The sequence below is a fragment of the Leptodactylus fuscus genome, chromosome 2 (assembly GCF_031893055.1).
Source record: "Leptodactylus fuscus isolate aLepFus1 chromosome 2, aLepFus1.hap2, whole genome shotgun sequence".
In the NCBI taxonomy this organism is placed as follows: domain Eukaryota; kingdom Metazoa; phylum Chordata; class Amphibia; order Anura; family Leptodactylidae; genus Leptodactylus; species Leptodactylus fuscus.
This window is the reverse complement of record NC_134266.1, coordinates 251,106,056-251,125,080: the sequence shown is the minus strand read 5'-3', so window position 1 is coordinate 251,125,080 and position 19,025 is coordinate 251,106,056. Positions and strand designations below refer to the sequence as shown.

Below are 19,025 nucleotides of genomic sequence, written 5' to 3'. Positions count from 1 at the left end.
CTTTTAACATCAACGTTCAGATGCAATCTGTAAGGGACCAAGTATTGTCATTAAATGGTGGATGAGAATTTTTAGAAGTCGTTTATAATACCCTTTTTTTTTTTTTTGCAATTTAATGAGGTTTCTCACCATGCTGCATGGTTTTTCCCGGGATCGGTATTTAGTTGTCCTGTGTGCTTTTCCTCTTCTATATCCAATATTCTGTTTTCATTGTTTGTTCTTGCTTCTGTGTGCACAGATCTCCAGATTCTCTGGCATAATGGGTACATATTAGTCTATTGCCAGCTTTGATCATCGTATTCATGTGTCATCACAGGCAGAATGAAAGCGCAGGGTTCTCCGGTATCTCAGGGTAGTAATGAGAAGCTCACGTCAAGTAGATGCTGAAGACGTCTACATCATGAAGGCTGATATGACTAAAGGATAGTCACAACAATGTCTTATAAATCACTATATGTCATGGCCTCCTTGGCTTGTGTACGGCTCTTGATGTATATCATGTCACGTAGATAGAATTGTCTGAACCGCAGGCAGCTCTTCTCTTATCGGTCTGAGCTGGAGATTAGTATATAGATGTAGATTTACTGAATGATCATTAACATAAGGAACACAAAATATGACCAGAGAACAAAGCGAAATCTGTAACTGAGCCCTGTTCTCATAGCCAGGAGATAGGGCCCCTGAAATAATCTGTGCTTCTGTGGACATTAAAGAGTAAGGCTATAGTCACACGGTGGAAAATGAAGTGGAATTAGAGGCAATGTCCATATTAGACTGCCCTTAATTCCCCCCCCCCCCCTTTTCCGTAGCATTGTATCTGTTTCTGCCCCGATTGTGTCCATATATCTGTCTCAAGTCACGGACTTGATTCCGAAGCAGAATCCGCCCTGTAATCTGGCAGAGGTCGGAGCAGGACACTGAAAAAACAAGCGTCCTGCTCCAATCTCTGCCTCCCATTGAGTACAATGGGAGGCAGAATCAGAGCAAATCTGCCACTGATATTGGGAAAAGCACTGATTGATATGTAGGGGGAACAATTACTAAAGCGATTACCGCAGTATATACTTTCATTGTGTGCTGGCTGCAGATCCCCTATTAGATGGGACAATAGTTTTACTAAAGGAACGCGCCAGGCAAACTTTCTCGGTGTTATACCTGGGGCAATGCCTAAGGGTCCGAAGCATGTCACAAGGATTCCCTTTAGTGCCATCTCAATCCTTCTCATGTTCTGTCCCGCACCACGTATATAGCTATATAGGTCATAACTTGAGGCTTACAGAATACCTCTTCCCACTTTGAGGAGACCGGTACCATATAAGATAGACATAGTTGAGTGGGGTCTGGCACAGATTTTGCACTGGGGGGCCTAGGAGCTTCATGTTTATACCTCTGTTTGGACTGATCCGCATAACCATTGCCTAAAAATAATTGTTCCTAAAAACTCAATGTTTATCTGGAGATCTTTGTATATACGATAGCCATATTTAAGAGGAACATAACTTGCAGCCCTTGGGCCCTTTTGTGAAATTTGTAATGGGGGAACCCCATCTACCACGCGCCATTTTATAACATTAGTCCTAAGACCCCTCTGCCGCTTAAGACACCATCTCAGACACCAAGGCCTGGCTATGACTGCTACCTCTGCACCATTAGAACTTCAACCCTGTAAAATGGATACAACCTATACTAATGTGGATAGTCTTATTCCTATTACTAGAGAACTGTCTTTTAAAGGAGTTCTCCATTTTGGACAATCCTTATTGGTCACAAGGTGTCCCACTGTTCTAACCCCTCAGTGGTAAATATCCAATTTTCCTACAGCTCCATCCACTGGAGAAATGAAGCATTACACAGTGTCCATTTAACTCAATGGGCTGTCTTTGTATTGTTAGACAGGTCCTTAATAGTGAGACACTCTTTAGGGATCCTGATTAGAGACATCCCCCCCCCCCCTTTAATTCTAAATTCCTTAATAGGGTGTATGCAAATTAGCTTTCAATCCCAGACTTCCCCTTATTAAAGAGGTTCATTACAGATACACAGGGTGCTTAGCTTCAAATTAAGGCCAAAGTCTTTTTATTCCTTTTTTGGGGGGAGGGGGGTGGACAGGGGGGAAGCTAATGATCTACTATAATTAATTTATAACAGGATTCCTCTCCTCATCCAGAATACTTGATATCTCCATTGTCTTCTTTGAGGTGGTGATTTGATCTTCAGTAAGACGCATACAATAGAACAGAGCCTTGGGCTAATCTGCTGAGGTCCATATCTGCATGTACTACTTAACTATAGAGGATCAGCAGTCAGAAGGTGCTTGGCTACAGATGGTTGTTCTGATCAATTCTAGCCCCCTTCTCATTGGTATGCTGACCATTGGGGAATATTCATCAGCCTTACAGCCATGAATAGACCTTCTACTTGGATAGAGGGTTTAATAGGAAATATCTATGGTGATCACCTATTAACCACTTGGATCTTCCTTAGTCTCTACAGATGGAGGAGCGGAGTCCACAACATTGGTTGACGACAACGGCAGTGAGGAGGAGTACAGCTATGATGACCGCTACCAGGCCAATCCAAGATATCTGCAGCCAGGAGGGGAGCAGCTGGCCATCAATGAGGTATGGATTACATATTCCGATAGAAGATTCTAGATTGTAACTAACTTTTCTAATAGTTGAGTCAAAGGCATAATGGGCAACTTCTAGGCACAACGCAAAACTTGTAACAGGCCCTCCGAACCATGTACTTTGTGAGGGAGGGATTTTGGGTTCCCTAAGTGCTAAGGCCTAGATGCTACTATATATAATATAAAAAATATATATATATATATATATATATATATATATATATATATATATATATATATATATATCCTATAGCTACACCCAAGCTGTATAATATGGTGACTAATACTAGGCCATAGGTAAAGCTTTCGTGTATATATCTCTACTGGTTTGGTCCATCTCATTCAATGTTCTAGCTCTATCAAATCCTAGAAGCATAGGGTAGTATAACCTTCTCACTCAGCACCACATGGCGCTCATTCAGATTGGCTCCTGACTGTGTAATACCCTAAAGTCTCCATCGAGTAAACAAGACCCTTCTCTTTAAGCAAATATACATAGCAATATTGGATCAGATGTCAATTATTGGGTATCTGGCTAACATAAGGGGTTGGCTTGTATCTGTTTCATAATGGGGTCACATCAATTGTAGTATAACCTGCAGCCATATTGATCTTTTTGATACATACATGGCACCTCTATAAACACATGGCCTCAATCTCTAGATGGACCATATTCTTCAAATGGATCTTTATCTGATGTGTTGATTATAGCATGGTTGGTAGTCTTCTTTATGACTACCTAAAAGACCACCAATTTATTCCATGACTTAAGTATGTTATTGCCGCCCACCTACTACATACTGAGTAACTTGGTCATTGATGTATCTTTTTTTCAGTTGATAAGTGATGGTAGCACGGTTTATGCAGAAGCATTATGGGATCATGTCACCATGGATGATCAGGAGTTGGCCTTCAAAGCTGGAGATGTCATTCGAGTCCTTGAAGCTTCAAATAAGGACTGGTGGTGGGGGCGAATTGGAGACGCTGAAGCTTGGTTTCCAGCAAGTTTTGTCAGGGTAAGGCATTTACTTGGACATCTGAATGTCATTCTCCATACCATAACCTTGGAGTCCAGTAATAAAGATAATTACTATTTACATTTCCAGTTACGAGTCAATCAAGAAGATGTTTCAGAAAACTCTGGTAGTCTTCAAGATGAAGATCATGACCCAGATGTTGCTAAATTTCGTCTCAAGAGCCCAGAAAACAAGGATCAGATGCGAACAAATGTCATTCAAGAGATAATGAACACAGAGCGGGTCTACATTAAACATTTGAAGGACATCTGTGAGGTATACTACAGGATCCCCTCTCCCCGCTCCAACCATATATCATAGATTAACCTATATACAGTCTGTGGATTTGATGTCTATGTTGGTGTAGGAGGAAATTATGTATTACTCTTACATGGAAATGCTAATTCTGCTGCAACACAGGAATATTAGAATTGCTCTAAGTGAGGGGAAAAAAAGTTCTCCAGGGCTGGTCCTAGTGCGAGTTTTTGTAACCTCTCATCCCATCTGCAGGGTACTTTTAATACAAAATGAGTTTATATGCAATGAATCCTGATGGCTAGTTATATGGCGTGTTTTGGAAATAGGTAATAATGTTAATAATGTAATTCTCTATTTCAGGGCTATATCAAGCAGTGTCGAAAACACACAAGCATGTTCACTGAAGCACAACTCAAGACCATCTTTGGGAATATTGAAGAGGTCTATAGGTTCCAGAAGACTTTCTATAAAAACCTGGAGAAGCAGTACAACAAAGAAGAGCCTCATCTCAGTGAAATCGGGGGCTGCTTCCTTGAAAATGTGAGTTGTGTGAACTCGAATTTCATAACTTCCCTTTCAATAATGTCACCTCTCCCCAGCAAGTTTCTGATTTTCTAAAACCCTTAAAGGTTGGTTTGGCAATAAGTTATTTAGAGTGTTATTCTCATCTCAGCAAATTGCTTCTTTACGACGTCCATGTAACTCCCATAGAGGAGAATGGGAGCTGTGGAAAACTGTGCTACACTGTCTGTAACTTCCATTCTCCTCTATGGGAGTTGCGGAAACATTGTAGAGCAGCTCTGTTTGCCTGTTCCTGTAAGTTCCGCCATAGGAGTTCTTGTCAGCAACTTGTAAAGATGGGAATCTTTTATCTACGGGCAAAGTTATGCTGTTCAAAGATGAGCAAACTGCTTTGGAACAAACCAGTTTGGACCTGAATGTAACAAAAGTTTCAGGTTTGACTGAATCCAAAACTTTTAGGGTTCCATGAATCACCATTATACTCTTGGGATGTGGGACTGATGAGGCCTATGATTGGGTTTCATTGGTCACATGGACTATGCTGACATCATGACACTGGTGTTATAGTGCCATGACGTTGGCAGGCGTCACATGAGCGCTGAAGCCAAATCTCAGCTCTCATCAGTCCCCATCACCAGTGATGTCATCCAGGAGGTCATGGAAGTTGACAAAAGAGAATCCTTAGGAAGCCCCAGATTCCTCAAAGAAGCCAATATCCGTGCTTATTCTTCCACACCTCCCTTGTGCCTTCATCTTCCTTGGGCTTCATCAAAAGAAAACCCAGAATATAATAGAACAAAAAAACTACTTAAATAAGGGAACTACAAATGTATAAATCAATACCAACAATTTCATATTTCAATCATACATGGTACATACAAAGAATGTGATCAAAGTGCTTTATAGGTTATGGTAACAGGACCTCTGGTTTAGCCTGAGATGGAACAGGTGAATGAACTTTGGGAATATTCACAAAATAAGTCTTGTAAAGTTTGCCAACTATAGTACTTTCTGTAGGAATTCTCTTATTTTTCAAGATCTCTGTTTGCTGTTGGTTAAAAGGATCTCTCTTTAATCCAAGGAGTAAAAATCTGGTCACATAGTGGACGCACAGGAGCACGACGCCTTACAAGGTGCAATGCAGTTGTAACAACAAGCTCAGACAAAAGCAAAATGGAGCACATAAAGGCTTTGTTGTATAAATATGGAAAATTTGTTTATATAGAAATATATTCGTTTCCAGTTTGTGCTAGTGATACGGACAGATTCATTGATGCTGTAGTGGTTTATTATAGTGGTTGGATGTGTTTACTTGTAACGTTCCATGCACCTGTGTGTCCACCATAAGGGTAATCTCTCCAATAGGGACTCATTCTAAAATATTTCCATGAAAGGCAATGGAATATATTGTAATGGCTGTGCATCTATATGACCGCTCCACCTGGCAATGGAATATATTGTGACACTTTATTTTTTTTTGCACACGTAGCATGATGGTTTTTCAATCTACTCTGAGTACTGTAACAACCACCCCAACGCCTGCCTGGAGCTCTCCAACCTGATGAAGCACAGCAGATATCGGCACTTCTTCGAGGCCTGCCGGCTGCTGCAACAGATGATCGATATTGCTATTGATGGCTTCCTGCTGACTCCAGTCCAGAAGATCTGCAAGTATCCTCTGCAGCTAGCTGAACTGCTCAAGTACACGACCCAAGACCACAGGTGGGTAGTCTGCTGCTAAATGACTCTCACTAGGGGGCGCCTACTGGAGGAATGTGAAGCAATATGAGGGATCCATTTATTAGGATACTACCGTGATATCTTTGCCATGTTGTATGGTTACTATTCCAAATCCTATTAGTAGGGGCACTTGGAGATTATATACTGGTTATTTATTACTATTTATTGCTCTTGCTTTTATAGCGCCAACGTATTCTACAGCTATTGGCATCATTCGCAGTCCCTGGTAGGTCTGAGTCTAAACTCCATATGTCACATTCAAGCTAGGATAGAATGTAGAGATGGCTACACAGACACTGTGTCCTCCATTCACGCACATTGGAGTTACGTGGTTGCCTCACCAAAGGGTTGGGAATTAAAGGGAGGGACCTTGTTGTGCTGTACCCCATGGCCAGTAAATAAACTTCAGCTACAATCACTTGATTCCTGGGATCGGCCACATCCTAGGTGCATGTTGTACATATTGCCAACCTAATACTGGAAATGAACTGCTACGATGATCAGCCCATTTGAAGGCCCTGAGCACTCTAGCCACAATCTTCATATAGCCCAGGTCCCATTGTAGGCTAAATCGGCCCCTGCCGAGTAGGACCGCCCATTGGACTCCAAAACTCACAACAAATTGGAATCTAATTGGATAGATAATAGTGATGTTGAATCTATTTTCATAAACCTATCTATCCATCTGCTCCGCTCCTCCTCCTTTATAACATTCATCCTGCAGATCAGACTGCATATTTGATGTGACTGGTTGGATGTGGATCCTTTTTAACATAGTGTAATGGAAAGTTCAGTCCTATATGTATATCTGATATACTACTGCATGTGTTCTGGCGTCTATAGGATTATGCTTAGAGCAGCGCTGGTGGGAAGCAGGGATAGCACAGATAGGAAGCAGCGCTGGGAATCGGGGACTATCTGACTACAAGACTTCTCATTTAAATTTTACGGAAAGAAAGATATATGTCTCCAGTACACAGGCTTTGTTGTGTATCTTCTCTGGAACAATCCCCAAGTCATTTCTCAGCCCTAAGTACAAACTGTCAGTGTTCGCTGCTGAATTGACACATTCTTCTCACTTGGCTTTTAACGTTGTTTTGATGTCTCTCATTGCGGCCGTTCCCTTCGCCTCCAAATGATATCCTTAATTTCTCGGCCTCTTATCACTCCATGCTTTTTGGTGTATTGTGTGACCGCGGACCTCCCTCTATCTGGGCTAACGGATGGTCCTCTCGGGAACACAATGGGAGTAGTGTTGGGCTGTGCTGGTGCTCAGCAGGGGAAAGTGGAGAAGGTCTGCAGTGTGACGGCTGCAAAAATAGAGTATTCTTTCTAGGCCGGGAAAGAGCGCAGCTTTCCTGACCCTAACCCTTTAAGAATTTCTTTATGGGAAAATATGAATATATTAGATATTCATGGGTTAAATACCAGCTAGAACACAGGATCCAGTCACAGCTATGGCATGTACATATCATTCATAACTTGGAACATTCAGCTCCCAGGCGCTACATTGTCTGCTCATATTTATGGTTGGAATCTAGAACTTTTTTATTTATTCTGATATTCGATTAAAAATAAAGTTGCCATACACTTTAGATAAATTTGACCAGATCAGATGACCATCCAATATATGTTTTAGGTGCCCTGACTCTTTCATGATGGTAGATGAAAACAGGATTGTGCATGTTGAATTTTGTTATGCCCAATCCTTTGTTCTCCACCAGAGGTGTCTGGTAATGGGTTACTTCCATCTCCCTATTCAGAACACATGCATGCTTGGCCAAATATGGCATACATGTGTATGGAGTAAGGAAGCATTGGCCACAGCTGACTGATGTGTATGGCCAGCCTGTATCTCACAAACCCCCAATACACCTATACATGCATGCTCAACTCTGCAATATATGTATACTGAATAGAAGAGGGGCTTCTCTGGTAGTGGCTCTTCTCACCATGAACAGAAGGGTTGAAAAGTTGAAATCCATCTATTCTGACATCTGCTCTCATGAGCCAGTGCTCCAGATGGAGCACATAACTTCACAATAAAGCCGTCAGTAAGTTATTCAGTAAAATTACACTAAACACATGCTCCTGTTCGAAGGGCAGAGGATTGTAAGTGAGTGTAGGCGGAGGTAAGCCTTAAAGGAGTTGTCCCACAAATGACACATTAACGTGCCTCTAGCTAGCTGCCTGTGTTGAGACTCTGAGAACCCCACTAATCTCTAGAATGTAGACCAAATTCCCCATTTTTTTTTTCCTATCAGTATGTCTTTGTAGAATGGAAGGAAATCCATGCAAACACGGGGAGAACATACAAACTGATGTTGTTCCTGGCAGGATACGAACCCAGGACTCCAGCGCTGCAAGGCTGCAGTGCTAACCACTGAGCCACCATGTTGCTCCGGGTTTTCTATGTTAGAAAACAATTCTTTGAGGGGTATAGTTTGGACTTGTCCCCAGCAGCTGTGACCACTGCGACCCCTCAAGTTATGAGTTATTTCAGTGTTTGTCTATGACTGTATATTATTATTATTTTGAATTGGTTGTGTGTTTTTGCAACTACTAGAGATGAGCGAGTAGTATTCGATCGAGTAGGTATTTGATCGAATACTACGGTATTCGAAATACTCGTACTTGGTAGAATACCACACAGTTAACGCCTTTTACGTTTACTGTGTGGTATTCTACAGAGTACCTACTCGATCGAATACTACTCGCTCATCTCTAGTAACCACCACATTGAAAAAAAAAATAATAATTCAGATTCCCCTTTTTTCCGACTAACCATAAAAGCAGTGACCCGATTGGCTGCATTGGTCCGACCCTTCACATAGTTGAAATAAACCACCCTCGTTGCGATCTGCACGGTGCGCTGATGTGACATCTACTTGTTTATGTTGCAGGGATTACAACAAAATAAAAGAAGCCTATGAAGCCATGAAAAATGTCGCCTGTTTGATTAATGAGCGAAAAAGACGGCTAGAGAGCATTGACAAGATTGCCTGCTGGCAGGTCTCCATAGTAGGGTGGGAGGTGAGTTCGTAAGTTCTTGCTGTTCTGCTCGAGGCGCTGGAAATTAATCAAATTACCAGGAAGTGAAAATTCCTTCTGTGATCAGTTTGGGATTATGTAACTTCTCTGACGGGAACTGCCTTTTATAATCCAGGTATTTTCAGTCTTTAGAAAGAGAACATTTCTCACAAAACAAAGTGTTCATTGTCCAATCCAGTGGAGCTACTACAAAATTATAGTATGTCACTTCCTTGTGTAATCTGATTTTGGGAAAGTAAAGTGACAATATGGCTGCCTTGGGCCCATCACCAATGACTGGCAATTTGTTATGCGGGGGTCTGGAAATCTTGGGTGCAAAGATGTAACTTGAAGTTCCATTACAGATTTTGTATTGGGGGCCCCTACCTACCTTGTGTCATTTAGGATAGTGGTGCATTTCATGTGTCATTTAGGATAGTTGTGCATTTCATGCGGCAGAGGGGCCTTTGGGGGTCCTACAGGATCCAGGACCCAATAGCAACTGCTACTGCTGCACCCCCTATAGCTACATCCTTGGTGAGTGACAACCACATTGAGACCTGTATTTATAGGCTGTTGCAGCTGACTGTTTGGAAATCAGAGAAGCTAAGCAATGGCCAAATAGAATATTTAAAGAGAACCTTTCACATCCTCATGCACATGTGGTTTTACACACCGCTAAAAAGCTGACCGCACACTAAATTCAGCGCACTGCCGACTCTCCCATTATGTGCTCCGGGGTTGGAGTTATCAGCGCTTTTGGTTTCAGCACCGATCTCTACCAACTGTCAGAAGGGCGTTCCTAACAGTCTAGCTGGGCTGTGAGGAATGCCCTGACAGTACTCGTCCATAGCTCTGTACTGTCAGAGGGGGCGTTCTTTACCGCCCAGTGATGACTCTGAGCTGTGAGGCACGTCCCCCTTCTGTTTGATCTCCTATTTATATAAGAAGCATCAGGCCAACAGAAGAGGCCAGTGCTCCAGATGGGAGCATATATTTACAATAAAACTATAGGTTATTGAATAACATTACAGTACACAAAATGGTGGACAAAAACATTTTTGCAGGATTACTACTTTATACTTCCACGAGTTCAAACAAAATGGTAGGATGTTCCTGTTTGTCTGCTCCAGTCTAAGGTCACCCACCAACAGTACAGAGCCTAACTAGCTGCACTGATGTCTTGGAAACAGCAGGGGTTAGAGAAAAAAATTCCAACTGCTCCGGAATTAGTGGAGCGACACTTATTGAAGGGTGCGAAGAGCTGGTCCAAATCCATGGCCTTTAAGCACCTCCATAAGTTCCAAAGTTTCAGTGCCAGGTTTGTTCTATAATAGTTGTGAACAATGACACTTTTAACTATTAATCCATGTCATGCTTTGTGTTTTTTAGGGACAAGATATTTTAGCCAGGAGTTCTGAGTTGATCCATTCAGGGGAACTAACAAAACTCTTCAAACAAGGCAAGAGCCAACAAAGGACTTTCTTCCTCTTTGACCACCAGCTGGTCTTCTGCAAGAAAGACTTGTTGCGTAGAGACATCTTGTATTATAAAGGCAGGATAGACATGGATGAGATGGAATTTACTGACGTAGAAGATGGAAAGGACAGGGACTTCAATCTTAACATTAAGAATGCTTTTAAGATGGTGAATAAGCAAACAGACGAAGTGCACTTATTTTGTGCCAAGAAGCCAGAGGACAAGCAGAGATGGCTTCAAGCATTCCTAGACGAAAGGAAGAGAGTCCAAGAAGACAAAGCTATGGGTAAGTTTAGTCTTCTTTTTGTTACCTAAGTGCCACAAAAATGTGTAAGGTGCTACTCAAAAAATGAAGAGGCTTTCTCAGGCCCAAGTGATCTCCCTGATGCAGTCAAAGAAAAGTCAGGGCAGCCAGTGGATTTGATGGCATTAATGTAATATATATGGTCACCTTAAAGTGGATTTTCATGCAGACCAACTGGATGATTTTAACCTAAATTGTTATAATTTTTTCCAACTATCAAATGACTTGGTTGCCAGACTTCATAAGACAAGAATCTTGGCATGATGTTGTCTTATGGATAATAGTCAAGGTAATGTTGAGTAGTTTCTAAATGGGAGTCCTAATGCAGTATATTCTACCTATTAATCTTTGTAATTATATAGTTACATAGTAGATGAGGTTGGATGAAGACCTCAGTCCATCAAGTCCAACCTATAACCCTACAATCCCCTACAGTGTTGATCCAGGGGAAGGCAAAAAACCCCATGAGGCTCGTACCAATTGCCCCATTTTAGGGGAAAAAATTCCTTCTCGACTCCAAGCTGGCAGTCAGTATAAAACCCTGGATCAACGTGTCTTTAAAATCTAGAGTCCATAACCTGTAATGGATCCTTGAAATTTTAGATCTAAATCTCTACTGATGTAATAAGAATATAATCCGGAGTGCAAATGGGATAATTGCCCCATGGCCTATACCACCGACAAAACCTCAGAAAACCACCACCATCCCATACATGTCATCAGTAAAACCTAATATGCCGCACGATAATGCTGCTGAAATAACATGCACTGACAGTCAAATGACTAGCCATGGCCTTCAGACTATGCTTGGGTTTCTTTTTCCCTTAACCTTGACCACATTGACTCTCCTTGTACAACTTGTTGCAACAGGTCAATGACGTCTTTTTGTTGTTGTTGTTGTTTTTTGTGTTTGCTTTTTCTTGAAATTTTTACTTTGCTTTTTATGACGCCTACACAAAACAACACCAAAAAAAAAAAAGAAAACCTCCCTTCTAATAACTAAGAATAGCAGTGGGTTTATATTTTGCCTCCACCTACATCCAGCTCTGGTTGTTGTAATAGTTGTTGTTTTGTGGTGGTTACTTTCTACTTTTTTGAGGGGGTTTCTAAGATTTTGTGCGAGACCTGTGTGAGTGATTCCCCAAATATGAGTATACATGAGCGGTGGCCACGTAAGTGTGTATAAGCTCTGGGTCATCTGTTTTGCCATGAACAGCAGTGGAAATAATTTGGAATAGCTGGACTTTCACAAGTGTGATAAGACTGAGTCATGTTTGGCTTCAGTATACATACAGTATTACAATGTGGAGGGGTTCCCTTACTGGAATGATCTGCCTGGTGGAATTTTTCCAAGTGAAGCAACCATAGACTAAGGATCTCCTCCCACTGTAATCGCTATATATACTCATGTCTGATACCAGAAGGCAATATTGTGCCTTGATTCCTCGTGTACGTTACCTCTGAGAAAATGCCGGCAAGCATGGGACTGCACGTGGCAACTTATATTGTCCTCCCCTCTGGTAACTATTATTCAGTGTATTTACTTGCCTTATATTGAAGGTCTTCTAAGCTGTGGATGTTTTCTATGTTATGTCTTTTGAGATATATATGTGTGTGTGTATATGTATGTATGTATATATATATATATATATATATATATATATATGTGTATGTATGTGTATATATATATATATATATATATATATATATATATATATATATATATATATATATATATATTGTTTATAATAGGCTTAAAGGAGCGTTTTGTAGCCTACATATCACTATCTGTCATGTTTTGGCCTGTCCTTTTCTGTGGCTGAGATCCCTGTGTATTACAATTCCCCTTCGGGCCTACATGGTGGGCTTCATTTATCAAAACTGTCTTAGTAACCCATAGCAACCAATCAGGACTCAGCTTTCAGTTCTCACACTGCTCTGGAAAAAGTAAAACGGAGCTGAATGGTTGCTCTGATGGATGAGGCCGCCTATTAGTTGTCCCCAGTGTTTCTTTGTCGTGGTGTTGCCTTTCTTCCATAATGTGATGGCATATTAAATCTATTGTGACTGACGCATAACATAGGGTTGTTGATGTTGACCGAATTACTTGTGCACACACCCCTGAATTGTGAGCTGTATAAGGGCTCGTTCACATCTGCGTTGTAGGGTCCTTATTGCAGGTTTCCGTTTCCTGCATAAAACAGATGCAGGAGACGGAAGCCTGCAGGAGACTTTCTCACCCATTCATTTGAATGGGTGAGAAAGCTGTCCGGCCGTGCGCGGCAGTGAGCGTTTTGCGCTCTCCGCCGCGAAACCGGGTTTTATAATCCGGACACAGAGTCAGACATGCAGTACTCTGTGTCCGGATAAAAAAATCCGGTTTCGCGGCGGAGAGCCTAAAACGCTCACCGCCGCGCACGGCCGGACCCGGTCTATGGTTTCCGTCTTCTGCCATGCAGAAGACGGAAACCATAGTACGGAGACCCTGAACGCAGGTGTGAACCCAGCGTAAGCAATGATCTCTTTCCTTATGTTAGTAAACATTCACATTTGTGGTGTTACAGTTTGTCTGATTCTTCCCGTGTGTGTGTGTGTGTATATATATACACATTGTCACACACAATATACTGTAATATATATATATATATATATATATATATATATATACACATTATATAATAGGTGTGTGTGATACACACACACACACACACACACACACACACACACAAGCTTGTGCTTGTAAAGTGCTTCGGAATATATATATATATATATATATATATATATATATATATAGTCCTATGAAAAAGTTTGGGCACCCCTATTAATCTTAATTTTTTGTTCTAAATATTTTGGTGTTTGCAACAGCCATTTCAGTTTGATATATCTAATAACTGATGGACACAGTAATATTTCAGGATTGAAATGAGGTTTATTGTACTAACAGAAAATGTGCAATATGCATTAAACCAAAATTTGACCGGTGCAAAAGTATGGGCACCCTTATCATTTTATTGATTTGAATTCCCCTAACTACTTTTTACTGACTTACTGAAGCACAAAATTGGTTTTGTAACCTCAGTGAGCTTTGAACTTCATAGCCAGGTGTATCCAATCATAAGAAAAGGTATTTAAGGTGGCCAATTGCAAGTTGATCTCCTATTTGAATCTCCTCTGAAGAGTGGCATCATGGGCTACTCAAAACAACTCTCAAATGATCTGAAAACAAAGATTGTTCAACATAGTTGTTCAGGGGAAGGATACAAAAAGTTGTCTCAGAGATTTAACCTGTCAGTTTCCACTGTGAGGAACATAGTAAGGAAATGGAAGACCACAGGGACAGTTCTTGTTAAGCCCAGAAGTGGCAGGCCAAGAAAAATATCAGAAAGGCAGAGAAGAAGAATGGTGAGAACAGTCAAGGACAATCCACAGACCACCTCCAAAGAGCTGCAGCATCATCTTGCTGCAGATGGTGTCACTGTGCATCGGTCAACTATACAGCGCACTTTGCACAAATAGAAGCTGTATGGGAGAGTGATGAGAGAGAAGCCATTTCTGCACGTACGCCACAAATAGAGTTGCCTGAGGTATGAAAAAGCACATTTGGACAAGGCAGCTTCATTTTGGAAACAAAAATTGAGTTGTTTGGTTATAAAAAAAGGCGTTATGCATGGCGTCCAAAAAGAAACAGCATTCCAAGAAAAACACATGCTACCCACTGTAAAATTTGGTGGAGGTTCCATCATGCTTTGGGGCTGTGTGGCCAATGCCGGCATCGGGAATCTTGTTAAAGTTGAGAGTCGCATGGATTCAACTCAGTATCAGCAGATTCTTGAGAATAATGTTCAAGAATCAGTGACGAAGTTGAAGTTACGCCGGGGATGGATATTTCAGCAAGACAATGATCCAAAACACCGCTCCAAATCCTCAGGCATTCATGCAGAGGAACAATTACAATGTTCTGGAATGGCCATCCCAGTCCCCAGACCTGAATATCATTGAACATCTGTGGGATGATTTGAAGCGGGCTGTCCATGCTCGGCGACCATCAAACTTAACTGAACTTGAATTGTTTGTCCAAAATACCTTCATCCAGGATCCAGGAACTGATTAAAAGCTACAGGAAGCGACTAGAGGCTGTTAAAAGGAGGATCTACTAAATATTAATGTCACTTTTCTGTTGAGGTGCCCATACTTTTGCACCGGTCAAATTTTGGTTTAATGCATATTGCACGTTTTCTGTTAGTACAATAAACCTCATTTCAATCCTGAAATATTACTGTGTCCATCAGTTATTAGATATATCAAACTGAAATGGCTGTTATAAACACCAAAATGTTTAGAACTAAAAATGATTAAGATTAATAGGGGTGCCCAAACTTTTTCATAGGACTGTGTGTATATATATATATATATATATATATATATATATATTCCATCTCTATATCTATTTATGTCATTACATATTATCTATTTATATATTACATAAATAGATATATATTACATAAATAGATATATATTACATAAATAGATATAGAGATGGAATATGAATATATATATATATATATATATATATATATATATATATATATATAATTATAATATTCCGAAGCACTTTACAAGCACAAGCAGTCAGTCACTTTCCCATATAGGACTCACTATCTAAAATTCCCCATCAGATCAGAACATACAAACCTCTTGCAGACAGAGACAAATTTATAGATAGATAGAATATATAATAAGAGAAACAAATACCTCCATAAGAGAAAGGAATGTTACGAATGTAAGTTAGGAATTCTTTGCAGTTTTGATAACTCCTTTATAATATTATTGTAACTTTTATGGGCTTTGTCTTTTTATTAGGAATGGAAATATCAGAAGACCAAAAGAAACAAGCCATGAACAATGCAAAGAAGTCAAGGCAAGGAAAGATGAAAGGTGGGTGGTGTGTTCTCTGGTCAGGACATATAGTAAACTGGTATACAGATGTCCTGCAGTGATATTGGGGTACAGTAAAACCTCTAAGATCAGGTGGTCCTGAGGTCGGTCTCGATGTCTCTATCTATCTATCTATCTATCTATCTATCTATCTATCTATCTATCTGTCTATCTATCTGGTATATCTCTTATATATGATATCGCTATCCTAATCCATTTTACTTTTATAAGTTTGTACAATTGGGCGTAGAACGCCTTTTCACCCCCTTAACCCCCCTTCCCCCTTATATGCTTTAAGAGTTGACCTGTTCATTCTATACATTTAACTGTTCGCATACACCACATGCCATAAGTGCACCAGACCTTGATACAATGTAATACTAATACTGGACACAAGTAAATCAATATATACATGGAGACGGCTCCTAATTATATTTGCACCGTCGGAGACTATTCCCAACATAGCTAAGGCCTGAGGCTGGATCTAACCCTGACATTGTGACATTCAGCAGTCATTGTTATAATTGGTTTATCCAGCATTGCAGTTGTCGGGGTGTATATGGAGTAACTCTCAGTTCATTGACAATTCCTCCTGTATTATGTAGTTTCCAAGCAACAACTCTCCATGTGCTAATGATGAGCAGGACACCGCCGTCCCCTCACCCTGCCATTACCAGTGTGTGCTAGATGGGTTATGCTTGTGTCATGGCGATTATAGTACAGTATAGTATATACTATTATATACTAGTATATAGTATAGTATTAGTCCTTGGTCCGGCCTCTTCAATACTCTTACCTGATCAAAATCTGCAAATGATGTACCCAGCGAAACCTCCATGTTACTATATTCCTCGACCCAGTAACCCATGCCCGACCAGGTCTTCGGATACTAGTTAGTTTTACTCCATCGTCCAGCAATTGATATAAATTAGGGTCACAGCAAATATTAACTAGTTCTCTTACATTTCCAAGAAGAATAACAAAGTGGACACACGGTGGAGATCCAAAATTATTTCATAGGGAGTGCAAGTATTCTGGGGAATACCGATCGGGACTCTTTAAAAGGAGTCTACCACCTCCTGCAAACACATTACCATTATATTACAGAATGTCTTGCAGTGTTAAACAACCACCCTTTGTATGTATGTATGTATGTAACATATCTACACTTGGAAAAGAAGAATTGTAAAATATTATGCAAATGAGGCAGTGGGTGCACTAGGGGCAGGCCTTCAGCTTCCTACAGAACTGTTCTTGCTGTTCACGTCTGATGTCATAACAATGGGCCAGATGTGATGGGGATCTGAATGGGAAGAGCAGTGCTCCCAGGGCATAAAGCTTCTAAGTTTTTATCCAAATCTACAATAGTGACCTACATGACAAGGGTATATTGTTTATCACTGCAATGTACTCTGTGACATGTGAGACAATTGAATATGCTTGAGGCAGATGGTAGACTCCCTTATAAGCGGTTGGTATACGTTAAGCTTTTCCCCTTGAAGTTGATGTACAGATTGTGTTCTCTTTACATTGTCCTGAATATATAGACAGGGGTTCTGGCAAGACATCCATATGGCGGTATGGTTATTACAGGAAGACCAAGTTTTTTAGGTCGTAGCAATGACTGATCTGACGTATTACATTACAAAGTATCTATAATATAGAAGATGTGACTTATTTTATCTATCTTATGCCACAGGTGTCTCTTACAATGGAATTCCTGCAGTCCCTCCTCATCAAAACTTGCATCCGATCCACCAGCGTCACATCACGGTGCCCACCAGCATTCCTCAACAGCAGGTGTTTGCCCTTGCAGAGCCCAAGAGAAAGACCTCGCCATTCTGGAACACAATCACTAAGCTCACGCCATTCAAGAAATGAGGCCCCTCCAAGACGAAGGAGAACTGCTGTATTTATGTGAAGGACACTTACAGTATTTTCAGATTGAAGGTTTTATGGTCACTTGTATTTCTAAGAAACTCAAGTCATGTTCTCCTAGAGGATGGATGAAAAAAGAAAAACCATAATGTGAAATTGGTGATATTGTGGGGTCTTGCCATACAAAAGTACTTGCTGTTGAATATTTTATTTATTCCTGGACTGGATATGATTTTATGGAACATTTTTTATTATGTAAATATATAATTTGTATTAGCCTGGTTCTAGTGAGATGTTTGGCTCTCCGAGGCTTCTTTCAGCCAGTTTGCCAAAAACACCAGGAAATAATCATGGCGGGTTAGATGGTAGTGTTGACTGGTGGCCATTGTCTTCTCATCAAGGAAGTGATGTTAATGAAGGAACCCAATAATTGCTATCTCAGACTATAGGACAGTAGGGCTTTGAGCAACATGACATGACTTTCCTATTTTCCCATTTGCCTACAACTCAAAAAGGTCCCCTGACGTGTAGTCAGAATTGGAAGGTGCCATTACACGAAGGTTACCTATAGCTCAAGCCTTATATTTCTTAGGTTGGTACTGTCAAAATCTCAGAATTTTGGACATATGACTGTAGATTAAGTTCTTGCTTATCTCTCCGAAATCTAGAGCGATCATAAATGGGTAGGTTTCTCAAATCCCGTAGGGAATATGATGGCTTTTGGAGTCCCTCCTCCTGTGCAATCTTTTCTTGCACTGTATGTGCGGCCATATTGGTTGTACCTTTTGAATGTCTCCTTGTTGGTGGAACATGTTGACCAATATGGCTGTACTTTTTTTTTTTTTTTTTTGTAAAATACAACAGAATTTGTCAATTTCACTAAAATATTCACTGATCCGAAGGACTATGACTGCTAGGAGCGTTGGGTAGGTGACTCCATATACTATATAGACAAGACTCCGGTTTCCACTCCTTACCAGAGCCATGACACTTGTTATGGACCTGTTGTATGATCGATCCCAATGACTTCCAGTGAGTCCATCTGGGCCCAGTGTAAATAGTCTTTATGTATACATTTACTTGCACAAATCTTCTTGCAGCCATTTTTCTGAAGGTCTTTATGTATGAGGAGGGTGTTGAGTTTTTTGGGTTTTTTTTTTTAAGATTTAGATTTTTAACTTGCACTGTTAGTTTCTTTGTCGGTTACACCATTTTCACTTTATACATTGGTGGT

At 40.6% G+C, this 19,025-nt stretch overlaps 1 protein-coding gene across 3 annotated transcripts in view; it reads left to right on the top strand.

Moving 5' to 3' along the window:
• The window catches only part of SPATA13 (spermatogenesis associated 13), a 49,103-nt gene extending 30,339 nt beyond the window's left edge, over positions 1-18,764 (top strand). For 2 of the 3 annotated variants that reach the window (XM_075266031.1, XM_075266032.1), the window contains 9 exons: positions 2,485-2,621; positions 3,466-3,645; positions 3,736-3,921; positions 4,264-4,443; positions 5,915-6,147; positions 9,069-9,198; positions 10,588-10,960; positions 15,839-15,913; positions 17,613-18,764. In XM_075266031.1, coding sequence (XP_075122132.1) covers positions 2,485-2,621; positions 3,466-3,645; positions 3,736-3,921; positions 4,264-4,443; positions 5,915-6,147; positions 9,069-9,198; positions 10,588-10,960; positions 15,839-15,913; positions 17,613-17,794 — 1,676 coding nt within the window. In that variant the 3' untranslated portion in view covers positions 17,795-18,764. The remainder of the gene's footprint in view (positions 1-2,484; positions 2,622-3,465; positions 3,646-3,735; positions 3,922-4,263; positions 4,444-5,914; positions 6,148-9,068; positions 9,199-10,587; positions 10,961-15,838; positions 15,914-17,612) is intronic. The other variant, XM_075266033.1, reaches the window with a different exon arrangement.
• The last annotated feature ends 261 nt before the right edge of the window (positions 18,765-19,025 follow it).